A 13,413-nucleotide genomic window follows, 5' to 3' on the forward strand; every position below is an offset into this window, starting at 1 on the left:
TGAGATATTTGCCCAGTCCTTTTATTATTATATTGCCTTGGTCTTGTGCTTGGCATCACACAATCGCCATAAGATGATGACTGGTAGAACTGTAATCAAGCGTCAAGACAATGAGCGATGAAGCATTTCTTTCTCCAATTATTGCTCGCCGATCTCCCAAGTTGAAGGATGTGCTGTTTTATAATGAGGGGTGTTTTCAACAAAGTGAGATGGGGAAAGTGTTACAGGAAGTACGTGTGGCATTAACGGGAAATGTGTATGACATGAAAGACTTTTAGTATAGGTTAACAGCATCCTTTGAATTAACTGAAAAATCATAAATATCTTTATCACCAGGGGGATCCTACAGTTGTGTACTCCTGAATGTTCTGAGCAAGTCGGTTTTGGCCTATTTAAACCTGTCCTTATTTGCATCTACAAGGATAATTCATGCTGTGGGAACTGATCAAAATCAGTAATATAATCAACTATTGCGCTCCCAGCAGTTGCAACAATTATTAATGTCCGTAGCAAATTACTTTTTTTTAGGATAACTTGTTGGGAGGACAGCTAAAATAGAAAGGTTTGTCTTTAGAGAAGGGCTGTGCAGAGTGAAAGGGTTTTCACACACTATTAATCATCTCAGCCTTGCCAACTGTGCTTTATGTTGGAGCTGCCAGCTCCAGACATGTCTCTTAAGGATTTGCTTCTATCCTGAAGGCACCATTCTTTTGACAAAACCAAAAAAAAAACTGCTCAGATTCCTTTGAGACATTTCAAAATTAATAGTACAATGGATATTCAATTCTAATTAACAAAATAACACAGATGGGTTTTCACAAGAGCAATCAGACGATAATGTATCTGCAATAATTGTGAAAATAATGTTTAATTTTACAAAAACTTTGTATCTGCCTCAATGAGGTCGTCTGTGGTAAGATTCTTTTTGTGATGTGAAGATAATGCAATATTTTCCAGCCTTTGAATGCCAGATGGTTGCAACAAGCATCTGTCCCCCACAGATGCAAAAGCATGTGCATTTCCCTTGAGCTTCATTGAATGTCATGACCTTTTCTTGCAGGTTGACTGGAATGAATCTACCTTCTCCTGTTATCAGCAGTAAAAACTGGCTGCGACTTCACTTTACATCTGATAGTAATCACAAGCAGAAAGGGTTTAGTGCTCATTACCAAGGTAAGAACTTATGACTACTTACAGTGACCTCAAATGATGTGTAGTTCCAATTAAACCTTGTGATTTCCAGATTTCATTTGGCTTCTGAATTTGGGTGACAGAAATCAGAAGAGCATAAGAATTAGGAGCAGGAGTAGGCCGTACGGCCCTTCGAGCCTGTTCCGCCATTCAATAAGATCATGGCTGATCTTCGACCTCAACTCCACTTTCCCGCCCTGAAATCATCTGAAGTCAACTGCGAGCAAATACTTTTTCAAGTCAAAAGTAAAATGGTCATGATCTGAGAACTTCAGATCTGAGCAAGAAAGTGACATTGGAAGGATTAACTAAACTACTTTAAGTAAATAATAAACGCGTACAACAATGTAAGGCAAAAAATGTTGAAGTGCTTCATTAGCTGCATCAGCAGCACCTCCGCTGCCATGAAACTTTGTTGAGGCTTCTTTACATGAAGTGGCTAACTGAAGGTATTCCCTGCCTTAATGCTACCTGTTAGTACATAGTAACCTGAAGGTGAAGTGCACCCTGCACCAAATGGGGAAGGGCTACCTGCAGTACATCAGACTAGTAGTGTGTGGGCATTGGCATTCCCGAGTTTTATCAGGTTTATCCCTACTTTTGGAATTCATCACTCTTGTGCCAATTATTGGCTGCAACCCAAAAATCAAAAGGCTTTGTGATAATCTTCACTGAAAGCAGAGCAAAAATGAAAGATGATGCGGTGAGGATTATACATGGAGGACACTATGATCTTATTGGGTGTAACCCAAAAATCAGAAGGCTTTGTTATAATCTTCACAGGCTCGAGGGGCCGTATGGCCTACTCCTGCTCCTATTTCTTATGTTCTTGTGTCACACTGGGCTTCTACATTCATTTCTTCAATCTTGAATGGAAATTTGAAGCCTTCCCTCAGATTTTTATTGGGTTTCTACAAAAGGTATTTATTTGTGTATCTGTAAACAAAATAATTATTTCTGGTGTTGAAAATGTTTTTCAGTTTATCATTGCTAGAATTTCTTACTTACATATTTTTTGCCTGTTCGGACATTCAATTGGATTCCCTAACGTGGGTCAACATGCTATCGGTTGAAAACAGCACATGGAAATGCAGATGTTTGTATCTCTGGAGTGCAACATCTTACTCAAGGGAATCCATGCTTTAGCCTCCCTGGGGAGCATAACGGTGCTAAACCTAATCAGTAAGGGGACATGAGTTTGTGGCATTGTTCCCTGTAGTGATAGTTTATTTAATTTCTTTATCGTTCCTGATTCAAGGTATTGGTGAGAGAAGCATTTCGCAGTATGAAAGATAGGGCGTTACATTGTATTTTCCAGACTTTGGCACAGGCCTGTTGGATCCTAATGGTCTTTTTAAGTTCTGTACATTATTATGTTCCTAAGAGTGCTTAAAGTCTCCCACATTTTATTTAGCTTAAAACAAGAAATTAATCCAAAAAGTAACGTCCTCATTATCCTTCTCTGTACCCTACCCCCTTAGAAATTTAGCTTCCTCCAGCTGGATGAAGTGTCCACTGTGGTTTTATTATTTAGGAAACAAATTCTGCTTTTAAAAATGCGAAAGATTATTTGTACAGATGTACATGGAGTCTACCTAATGGAACAACAATTGCTTTACTGAACAACGTCTGGTTGAATAGATTCTAAAGAATGACTCCATAACAATTTTTCGAACGTGAATGTCCAATTCACAGATTTACTATGACATTTAAATCGTCCCCCCCCCCCCGAAACATTTTGAAGTCTTTTATTAATTAAACGAGGAGCATGTTACTCCAGTACAGCAGGTAATGCAATTCCTGCAGCTGAAGGCTTATTTAGGAGGGGCCTGACTTTTGCCAGGTGCGTGGATTCCAACCATGCAATGAATGGGTAATATTCCAATGAGAAAGAACCTATGCCATCCAACTGGGCCTGCCAATGTGATAACACGAAAGGCCGATGTAGTGTTGATACTCTGTTACTAGATATCACGAGCTTATTTAATAAATACCATAGCCTATTTTTTTAAGCATATATGCTGATCACACAGAAGAACATTATGGCATTAACACTCCATAAATCTATCTTGTACTCCTGGTAATTGAGTAGGAATGGATCACTGCCTTCTGACTCATAATAGTGGCTCCTATTGTCATGCGATTTTATCTAGTGTTTGTTTCATCCATTGTGGGACAAACTAGTTACTGTGGGGCTGATTGTCATCTGCATATGCCACCCCCCCTCCTTCCCAACCCATGTTCTGACATGAACAGGGTGGTAGTGGAATGAAAATTGCGAGGCGAAAAGATCTGTAAGCTTCCCTTGTAGGCCCATTTGTTGCGATTTTTGAGCAGGCCTTGATTTTGGTGTTCAACGGTCCCGCCGGAAATAATAATAATAATAATAATTCAACTTTATTGTCATTGCACAAGTACATGAACAACGAAATGTGATCTTGCAAGCTCCCATGACTGGGAGAAGCAAAGCCGCTGCGTCGGTGCGCGCCGCCATTCCATTTCCACCATTCCTCCTGTCCGACAATCTTCAGCCCAACGCCCGGGCCTGCTCACCAGCCGCTCCTCCTTCCGTGACCTTCTCACCAACCGCCCCTCCTCGGGGCTCCTTCCGTGACCTTCTGCACCTGGTCTTCCCTGATGGTCACCCCTCCAGGTACTAACCAGGCCTGGCTCTGCTTAGCTTCCAAGCCTTGCCAGTGACCCTGTCCCTAGTCCCAGGAACAGGCAGGAGCCTAGCAAATATATTTAAATGAGGATCGTATCATGTGATTAGGACCCGGACACCATTTACGTTTGAGTCAGTGCTACTACCACTGCTTCCTAAACTCACCCACAGGTTATGGCTGCTACGGGACAGGAAACAGCCAGTTTTAGCGGTATTCAAAAGGAACACACACCTGCTCTAATTTAAGTTGCTGTAAGCGCTTGGCAGACATCTTGCTTGTGTTTCTTAATCATTTTTTGGGTGCGGAATCTCTGTATTTTTGCTTGGAAAAATAGGCACAGGAGTAGGTCATTAAGCCCCTCAAGCCTGTTCCGCCATTCAATTAGATCATGGTTGATAGGGACATCAACTCCATTTATCTGCTTTTGCTCCATATCCCTTGATCCCCTTACCCAACAAAAATATATCAATATCAGTCTTGAAAATTTCAATTGACAGCATCTGCAGCCTTTTGGGGATGTGAGTTCCAGATTTTCACAAGCCTTCATCTGAAAAAGTGCTTCCTAATTTCACTCCTAACTGGCTCAGCTCTTATTTTAAGATTGTGCCCTTTTGTTCTGGATTCTCCCACCAGAGGAGATCGTTTCTCTGAATCTACCCTTTGTCATTTTAAACACTTCCATTAGATCACCCCTCAGCCTCCTAAATATAAACCACATTTATGCAACCTGTCCTCATAATTTAACCCTTTACACTCTGGTATCATTCTGGTGACTCTGCGCTGCACCCCTTCCAAGGCCAATATATCCTTCCATAACCTCGGCCCCTATTACTTTTTTACTTATATTTTTTTCCACCCCTTTGTTTTGGGTCCTCCTCCCCCCCCCCCTTTTTTCTCTCTCCCACCTGGCAGCTGTCTCTTATCCTGCCAGTACACTTCACACCTAATCTCAGCTGTCTTTTGTCTCCACTGGCCTATTACCATCTCGTCTGGTTTTGAATACCTCTTAATGTCTCTTTTACTTCTTTTGTTCGATCGCAGCCCTGCCTTCGATCTATTTTATTTCCTTTCCAGTTTTGAAAAAGGGTTTTGACCCGAAACGTCAACTCAAATTTCTCTCCACGGATGTTGCCTGACCTGCTGAGTTTTTCCAGCATTTTCTGTTGTTATTTCGGATTTCCAGCATCTGCAGTATTTTGCTATCCTTCCTGAGGTTTGGTGGCTAAAACTAAATGCAGTACTCCAGAGGGGCTCTGTACAATTGAAGCATCACTCCCTCACTTTTGGAGCCTGCTGGCTTTCTAGAGAAGGGCCCGCTGGATTTCTCGCCCTCTCAAAGGGTGAGCCGCTCATACTTTAAATGAGGCCCCATCACCAGAATTGACCGCACCTCTTGCCAATGCCAATGGGTGGGTGGTGCAGGCGCCTCGCCCACTGCACGCCCGATCGGCACCCAAAACAAAAATCGACCCCTGTGCCTCGTATATGCCCACCTGGAAAATTAGCTTAACAAAGTTGACAACTCAAAACCAGCTCTGAATATAGATGTGAAGAAGGAAACTGCAATGGGACATGGGCCTGCGATAATTGATGGTGCAGGCACACCAAACACTCCATCATTTCTATTGCAAGAGGAAACCTAAAGTACACAGAAGTGTAGTTCGCAGCAACAGTGAATTTAGAAATTATTCAAAGGAAATGTGAGTGCAGAAGGCACAAGATTTATTTTTTAAGAGCCTGGCTGGGGACAAGCTGCTCTGCCAGAAAATGCAGATATTGGACATTATATTGGGTGTAATTTTCAGCATTTACTTCTACTAGAGAATTACAGATATTTAAAATGTAAAATTAAATGTAGCTGCATTTTAACAGAGGTGTTAGCTCATTATGAGAAACGGGTTAATGCCTCCATTAAGATAACGGACAGAGGAAGGTCATATGAATCCATTACTTGTTCATCTACTATTGATGCCAAGACTCAATTCCCAGCCTACATTGCTGTTTTGACCCTGTCCAATAGGTTTATTTTCTTGTACTGGAAAAAAAGTATATTGCACTCTATGATCATATAAAATAAAATTGAAGTGCATGAAAATGTGAATTGCAGGAAAGGCTGGATTTAGTGCTGAGTGGCTCCAGTCTGGGCTCTGCAATTTATCGTGCTTTTACTGATTATCAATAGTCATTTTCCCCAATGGATTTTGAAATAAAATGGTTGGTGTGGGCTTTCTCCCTATTTATTGTACAGTAACAACTATCGAGAAAGATTGAACAGGTTGGTGCTTCTTTATTTAGAAAAGGGAAGACTTCGAGGCGACCTCATAGAAGTCTTCAAAATTATGAATGGGTTCGACAGGGTAGAAGTACAGTAGCTTATTTGCTAAATTTAATTTATTTGAGACAACTATTAAACCAGCATGCCTGTAACTATAGCTCTACAAAACCATCATCCCATCTTAAAGCTTTTCTGCTTTAAGTGCAGGTGCTACCAGCATTGAAAGGAAACCTGATTGATCGGCTCAGACAGGCTCCAGGTCCATCTTCCAACCTATCCAGTTCCATCTACCCCCTGTCCTGCTTCACTTCTGATTTGATTAGTTAATATTGGCAACCTCCAATCCCAGTGAAAGAAGCTGATTCCCCCCCCCACCACCCCCCCGCCAGAAGCTAACAAGCTAGCACTTCTGATGAATCATTAACTGTTAGCTTAAAACACTGACAGTACGCTGACTGACAAGTCATAAGACTCATGTATTGCTAAGTAGGTTAGACTATTATACTCCTCAAGGGCTGTAAGCTGAAACTGTGTGCTGAAAGAACATTAACTGTATGATATTAAGTTAAACTAAAGTTCAGCTCAGTCTTTCCTTTGAGAACTAGTCAAATTTGCCAAATGGGAGCAGTCTAGTTGGAAAGCCATTCATAATGTAGGCCTGAACTTGAGCTATCTGGTATCCCTGGGCTCTATTGCTAAAGTTAAATGTGTGCTCTATTTTCAGGAGTTGTAGAATTGGAACTTCTGAAAAGTTGATCACGCGGATTGTGTAAATTTCTGCTACTTTCCCGTGTTGGCTTTAAGGAGCAACTACTGATCAGGGAAGAGGACAGTTAGGTAGAGATACCAACCCATCAAATCAGCTTTCCCCTTTCTATTACAGTGTTTCTGAGCCAAGATATATTTATTTTTGCTGGTGTAACGCCCCGAAAAAGTTAGCGCCCCCACCGCCGATTTTCCCAAGTAGCGCCCCGAGAGGAAGGAGTGACGCTACTGGAAGCGCCCCGCGTCCCTCTTGGGGCGCTGCGAGCCAAAACTGCAGCATGTCGCGCCGCGGTACTGCAGGCCTTCCTCCCCTTATTAAAGGGGCGGGGCCTGGCGCAGCACGTTCCGGCACCCAGCTGGGCCACCAGGGATCGGGAGTGCCGGTAAACGATCCTGGCACTCAAGAGGAGTGCCGGGCTCATGGAGAGCAGCCGGCATCCCACGGTGGGGGCTTCACGGGGGCCGGGGACAGCAACGGGGGCAGGTGCTGGCAGGCGGCCAGCAACAAAAATGGCCGCCCGTCACCTCCTCTTTAACTAGCGCCGCCCTGGCCGTGGGTAGGCCCCCCTGACCGCGGTGGACATAGCATCCGGTGGTAAGTCGGGCGGCACCACCCAATATTACAGCTGGAGCGCGAGTGGGGCGCTGCGCATGGCGATGACGTCATCGCCGGCGGCGTAGCGCCACCGCTCACCTCCCGCTGAATTTCGCAGGAGGCGTTAGTGGTGCTGCACCCAGGCGCTAGTTGATTTATGCCCTGTTAGCGCCCTCTTAGGGTGCTAACAGGAGGTGCAAATCAACCGAATTTAGCCCCCTGAATGTTTTAAGTTTAGTTACAGTCTAAGTGTTTATGGGTTGCTCAATAAGATTACACTGGCTATTACTCTAGTACTGCCATTAGTGGGGAAGGGCTCCAGCCATATGTCCAAGACCAAGCTAGGGACAATCATGTATTTTGCAAATGTATTTTTGTTAAGACAGCGGAATTGTGGTGGACATTATATTACCATATTTCAGCAATAACCTCAGGAAAATAAACAGCTGCTGCACCTATTAAATCAACAATAAATAATAACACATTTACACTTCCAGATTGCCAGCCACAGAGGCACAATGTAATATTTTCTTACTCTAAATATTATGTTATCTATTTACGAAATAGTAATAAAAATGTTTTATGTAACCAGTCATGCAGTGGCCAGAACAAAATGTTTATGTTGGCCCTATAACAATGTATAAATAGAATAAACTTTTCCATTTTCTATATTTTGAATGATGGATACCTGGGAGTAATTACAAGGCAATAGTCGAAGTCGAATTCAAATGGCAGCATAATTTACTAGTGGAAAGCTTGAGCACTCTGTGGCTGTTATTTGAACTCAGGCGAATGCCCCAGGATACTTTAGGTGCTAAAGAGACTCCGAGGTGGCCAAGAAGGGATCTTGAGCGGCAACGCCGGTTCAGCCGACCTTTAGCGCGAGACGCCATCTTGGTAAAGTAGTGGAAGCGCGCGCTAGGAACAGCTGCCCTGAGGATCGTGAAGGCTCTGATTGACAATTAAATTGCCTGCTAGTGCTCATTAAAGAGGCTGCACAGCATTTTGGTGGCTAGCACTGCAATTAACGATAGCAAAATACTGCAGATGCTGGAAATCTGAAATAACAACAGAAAATGCTGGAAAAACTCAGCAGGCTAGGCAACATCCGTGGAGAGAAATTAGAGTCAACGTTTCAGGTCAAAACCCTTTATCAAGAAGGGTTTTGACCCGAAACGTTGACTCTAATTTCTCTCCACGGATGTTGCTTGGTCTGCTGAGTTTTTCCAGCATTTTCTGTTGTTATACTGCAATTAACGACCTCTCCTAACAGTGACCAGCTGGACAGGAGTAAAGAAGTCGTTGCTGAGGATTTCGAGCATGACTTAAAGCTATGCTCAGCTTTCACTGTTAACGTGCTGCTGGGCATTTCAAGAGGACTTTTGAGACACATTGAGAGACTTCCTGAGACACTTTGTCAAGACTTCACCAACACTCTTATCAACATTTTCCCCAGAAATTCTGTGAGGACCTCACCTAAAAAAGAGTGAGTGCTGTGCTACTCTACCTTATTGGGCATCTTATAGAGTTCACCAGGACAAAGGGAGTGCTTGGCCATGGGCATCTCGCGAAGGGTCCCCCTTGGACTGGAGGAGGAATGGGAGGAGGAGATGAGGCCAGAATGAGCAGCACCGGCTGCTGCAAGAGAGAGGGAGAGGAGGATGAGGTGAGCTCCTTCCCCACCACCCCCACCTTGTGGGTACAGGATATCCCTCCTCCTCTGGACCACCTCCAGTACCGCGTCCGAGAACCTGTGCGCCCTCTCACTCAGTTCCTGAAACATTCCATTGCGAGTCAACGAGCGCATTCCACACCTTCTGTGGAAGTGGGTGGGTGGAGGCTGTGGTAAACCACTGTTTGTATTCCACTGTGTACATGTCTGTACATGCCTCGGCTGACTCCTCCCACGAGTCCAGGTATAAAGGTGACTGCTCCACAGTCCCTCTGTATTCTGGACTGGTCGACCACTCGAGGCACACCTTCATTCTCTTGTTAATAAAAGCCTGTTAGTTACTCGCTTAACCTCAGTCTTTTGAGTAATTGATAGCGTATCAATTTTATTAACAAGATTTTTTATAATGGAGAAGATCCTCACACCAGCATGCCTGGACTTAGACCATCGGGAGGCGGACGCATCCACCAAGTTTGCTCACTGGCTTAAGTGCTTTGAAAAATTCCTGATCGCCTCCGCTGCAATGGTCAAATCGGATGAGGACAAACTGGATGTCCTGATCTCCAAAGTGAACCACCGAGCGTACTCGGTCATCCAGGACGCGACCTCGTACACGGCTGCTCTCAAGCTCCTCAAGGACCAGTACACGTGCCCAGTGAACGAGGTGTACGCCAGGCACCTCCTGGGGAGTCGTAAACAACAACCTGGGGAATCGACCGAGGAATACCTTCAGGCACTGTCTGTGCTTGGCCGGGCCTGTGGTTGTAAGGATGTAAAGGCCACCGTGTACACAGAGGAACTTATCCGGGACGCTTTTGTGGCGGGCCACAGGTCCAATTACACCCGACAGCGACTGTTGGAGCAGAGTGACCTCGACCTCAACAAGGCCTCTGAACTCGCACTATCATTGGACGCAGCCTACCGGGGCATGGATGCCTACTCCTCTGCACCGTGGACGCCGCGGGGAACGACAGCCTGGGACATGGTAGGACCGTCTCATAGCGCCGTGCCACCCCAGCCACATCCCAGCAACAGCCCAACTACCGCAGCAGTGTCCCAAGGCCTGAAATGCTACTTCTGTGGCCAGGCCAAACACCCCAGAGCGCGCTGCCCGGCGAAAAATGCGATCTGCTCGGGCTGCGGGAAGAAGGGACACTACGCCAGCGTCTGCAGGGCCAAAGCCACCCCGAACCCCAGCAGCGCTGCGCGTGGGCCGTGCGGGCCGCCATCTTGGGCCTCCCCAGCCATGTGCGAACCACCGGAACAGCAGCCATTTTGGACGCCTCCAGCCACATGGGGATCATGGACGCCGGCATCTTGGATGCCAGCCGCCATCTTGGCCCCCAACACCGCCTCATCTGATACCCGCAACGACACACCGACCCCTACGCTGGCCTCCGTTACGCTGGACCAAGCGAGACCGCACCAACTGGCCCGGTCCACAATGGACATTCAGGTAAATGGTCACGAAACAATCTGCCTTTTTGACTCTGGGAGCACGGAGAGCTTCATCCACCCCGACACGGTGCGGCGTTGCTCTCTCCCAGTCCTGCCTGCGCACCAGCGGATTTCTATGGCCTCCGAGTCCCAGTCGGCGGACATTGGCGGCTACTGCGTGGTGACACTCTTAGTAGACGGGACTGTGTACGATAATTTTAAACTTCTGGTCCTGCCCCCCCTCTGCGCTGCCGTCCTACTGGGGTTAGATTTTCAGTGCCACCTTAAAAGTGTTACGATGGCGTACGGTGGACCCCTCCCCCCACTCACAGTCCGCAGCCAGCAGCTTCCAAATTGCCCGCCGCGCACCAGGTGCAACCTCTCCACACTCAGAGTCACCCCCCCCCCCACTGTTTGCTAACCTCACCCCCGACTGTAAGCCCATCGCCACAAAGAGCAGGCGATACAGTGCCGGGGACAGGGTTTTCATTAAAACCGAAGTGGAGCAGCTCCTGAAGGAGGGGATTATTGAGGGCAGCACCAGCCCCTGGCGAGCCCAGGTTGTGGTCGTTAAGACCGGCGAGAAGCAGCGCCTGGTCATCGACTACAGCCAGACAATAAATCGCTACACCCTGCTGGACGCTTACCCACTCCCCCGCATAGCTGATATGGTCAACCAGATCGCGCAGTACCGCGTCTTCTCGACCATTGACCTGAAATCAGCGTACCACCAGCTCCCTATCCGCCCTGAGGACCGCCAGTATACTGCCTTTGAGGCAAACGGCCGCCTCTACCACTTCCTTAGGGTTCCCTTTGGCGTCACCAACGGGGTCTCTGTCTTCCAAAGGGAGATGGACCGGATGGTCGATCAAAATGCGTTGCAGGCCACTTTCCCATATCTGGACAATGTGACCATCTGCAGCCATGACTTGCAGGACCATGACGCAAACCTCGAAAAATTCCTCTGCACCGCCCAACTCCTGAACCTGACGTATAACAAGGAGAAGTGCATATTCCGCACAACCCGCCTCGCCATCCTTGGCTGTGTTGTGGAACACGGAGTCATCGGTCCCGACCCCGACCGGATGCGTCCCCTTATGGAACTCCCACTGCCCCACTGCCTCAAGGCCCTGAAGAGGTGCCTAGGGTTTTTCTCCTATTACGCCCAGTGGGTCCCCTACTATGCGGACAAGGCCCGTCCGCTGATCAAGTCCACCTCTTTTCCCGTGACGGCAGAGGCCCGCTTAGCCTTCCACCGTATCAAGGAAGACATTGCCAAAGCCACCATGCACGCAGTGGACGAATCCATCCCCTTCCAGGTGGAAAGCGACGCGTCCGACTTTGCCCTGGCCGCTACCCTTAATCAGGCGGGGAGACCCGTGGCCTTCTTTTCATGAACCCTCCAGGGCCCGGAGACCAGACACTCCGCTGTTGAGAAGGAGGCCCAGGCTATTGTGGAGGCTGTGCGTCATTGGAGGCACTACCTGGCCGGAAAACGATTTACCCTGCTCACTGACCAGCGTTCAGTTGCTTTTATGTTTAACAACAAGCAGAGGGGCAAAATCAAAAACGACAAGATCTTGAGGTGGAGAATCAAACTTTCCACCTACAATTACGAGATCTTGTACCGGCCCAGGAAGCTCAATGAACCCCCGGATGCTCTATCGCGTGGCACCTGCGCCAGCGCGCAGATCGATAAACTGCGGGCCCTCCACAATGACCTCTGCCACCCGGGGGTCACCAGGTTCTTCCACTTCATTAGGGCCCGCAACCTGCCTTACTCCATTGAGGAGGTCAGGACCATGACCAGGAACTGCCAAGTCTGCGCTGAGTGCAAACCGCACTTTTATAGACCAGACAGGGCTCACCTGATAAAAGCCACTCGCCCCTTCGAGCGCCTGAGCGTTGATTTTAAAGGGCCCCTCCCCTCCTCTGACCCTAATGTGTACTTCCTCAACATTATTGATGAGTACTCCCGTTTCCCGTTCGCCATCCCCTGCCCGGACATGACCAGTGCCACGGTCATTAAATGTCTGAACGACCTCTTCACCCTGTTCGGTTTCCCCAGCTATATCCATAGCAACCGGGGCTCATCGTTTATGAGCGACGAACTCCGCCAGTACCTGCTAGCTAGGGGTATTGCCACAAGCAGGACCACCAGTTACAACCCCCGGGGGAACGGACAGGTGGAAAGAGAGAATGCGACCGTTTGGAAGGCCGCCCTGCTAGCCTTAAAGTCTAGGGGCCTTCCGACCTCCCGCTGGCAGGATGTGCTCCCCGATGCGCTCCACTCTATTCGGTCACTGCTCTGCACTGCCACTAATGCCACCCCTCATGAGAAAATGTTTGTCTTCCCAAGGAAGTCCACATCGGGGACGTCGCTACCGCCATGGCTGACGTCCCCAGGGCCGGTCCTACTGAGAAGACACGTGAGGACCCATAAAATGGACCCCCTGGTCGAGAGGGTCGACCTCCTCCACGCCAACCCCCAGTACGCTTACATTGCGTACCTGGACGGGCGGGAGGACACAGTCTCCATACGAGACCTCGCACCCTCGGGGGCCCCAGTAACCCACTACCCACTACCACCACCCCCCCCCCCAGATCCAATATCCAACCCCAGCAGACGGCACGCCTGGGCCCCGCGACCCGCTCGACACCCACGAGGACTACACACCAGTGCCCCAGCCTACGTGGGACTCGACGCCGGAAGCTTCACTACCTCTGCCGTCGCCACGTCGATCACAGCGGCAGACAAGACTTCCGGAGAGACTCCAATACACAAACTTTTAATACACTTCACCCCGCCGGA

The 13,413-nt window shown here is 47.8% G+C and overlaps 1 protein-coding gene across 1 annotated transcript in view; it reads left to right on the forward strand.

Annotated features, from left to right (window-relative positions):
• Window positions 1–1,060: 1,060 nt before the first annotated feature.
• Window positions 1,061–13,413, forward strand: part of csmd2 (CUB and Sushi multiple domains 2) — an 807,040-nt gene continuing 794,687 nt past the window's right edge. The window contains exon 1 of the mRNA XM_085962435.1: window positions 1,061–1,173. Within this exon, the coding sequence (XP_085818561.1) occupies window positions 1,071–1,173 (103 nt within the window). The 5' untranslated portion in view covers window positions 1,061–1,070. The remainder of the gene's footprint in view (window positions 1,174–13,413) is intronic.

This window comes from Somniosus microcephalus, chromosome 20 (genome assembly GCF_052327205.1).
Source record: "Somniosus microcephalus isolate GS21.2 chromosome 20, FLI_Smic_1.0, whole genome shotgun sequence".
NCBI lineage: Eukaryota > Metazoa > Chordata > Chondrichthyes > Squaliformes > Somniosidae > Somniosus > Somniosus microcephalus.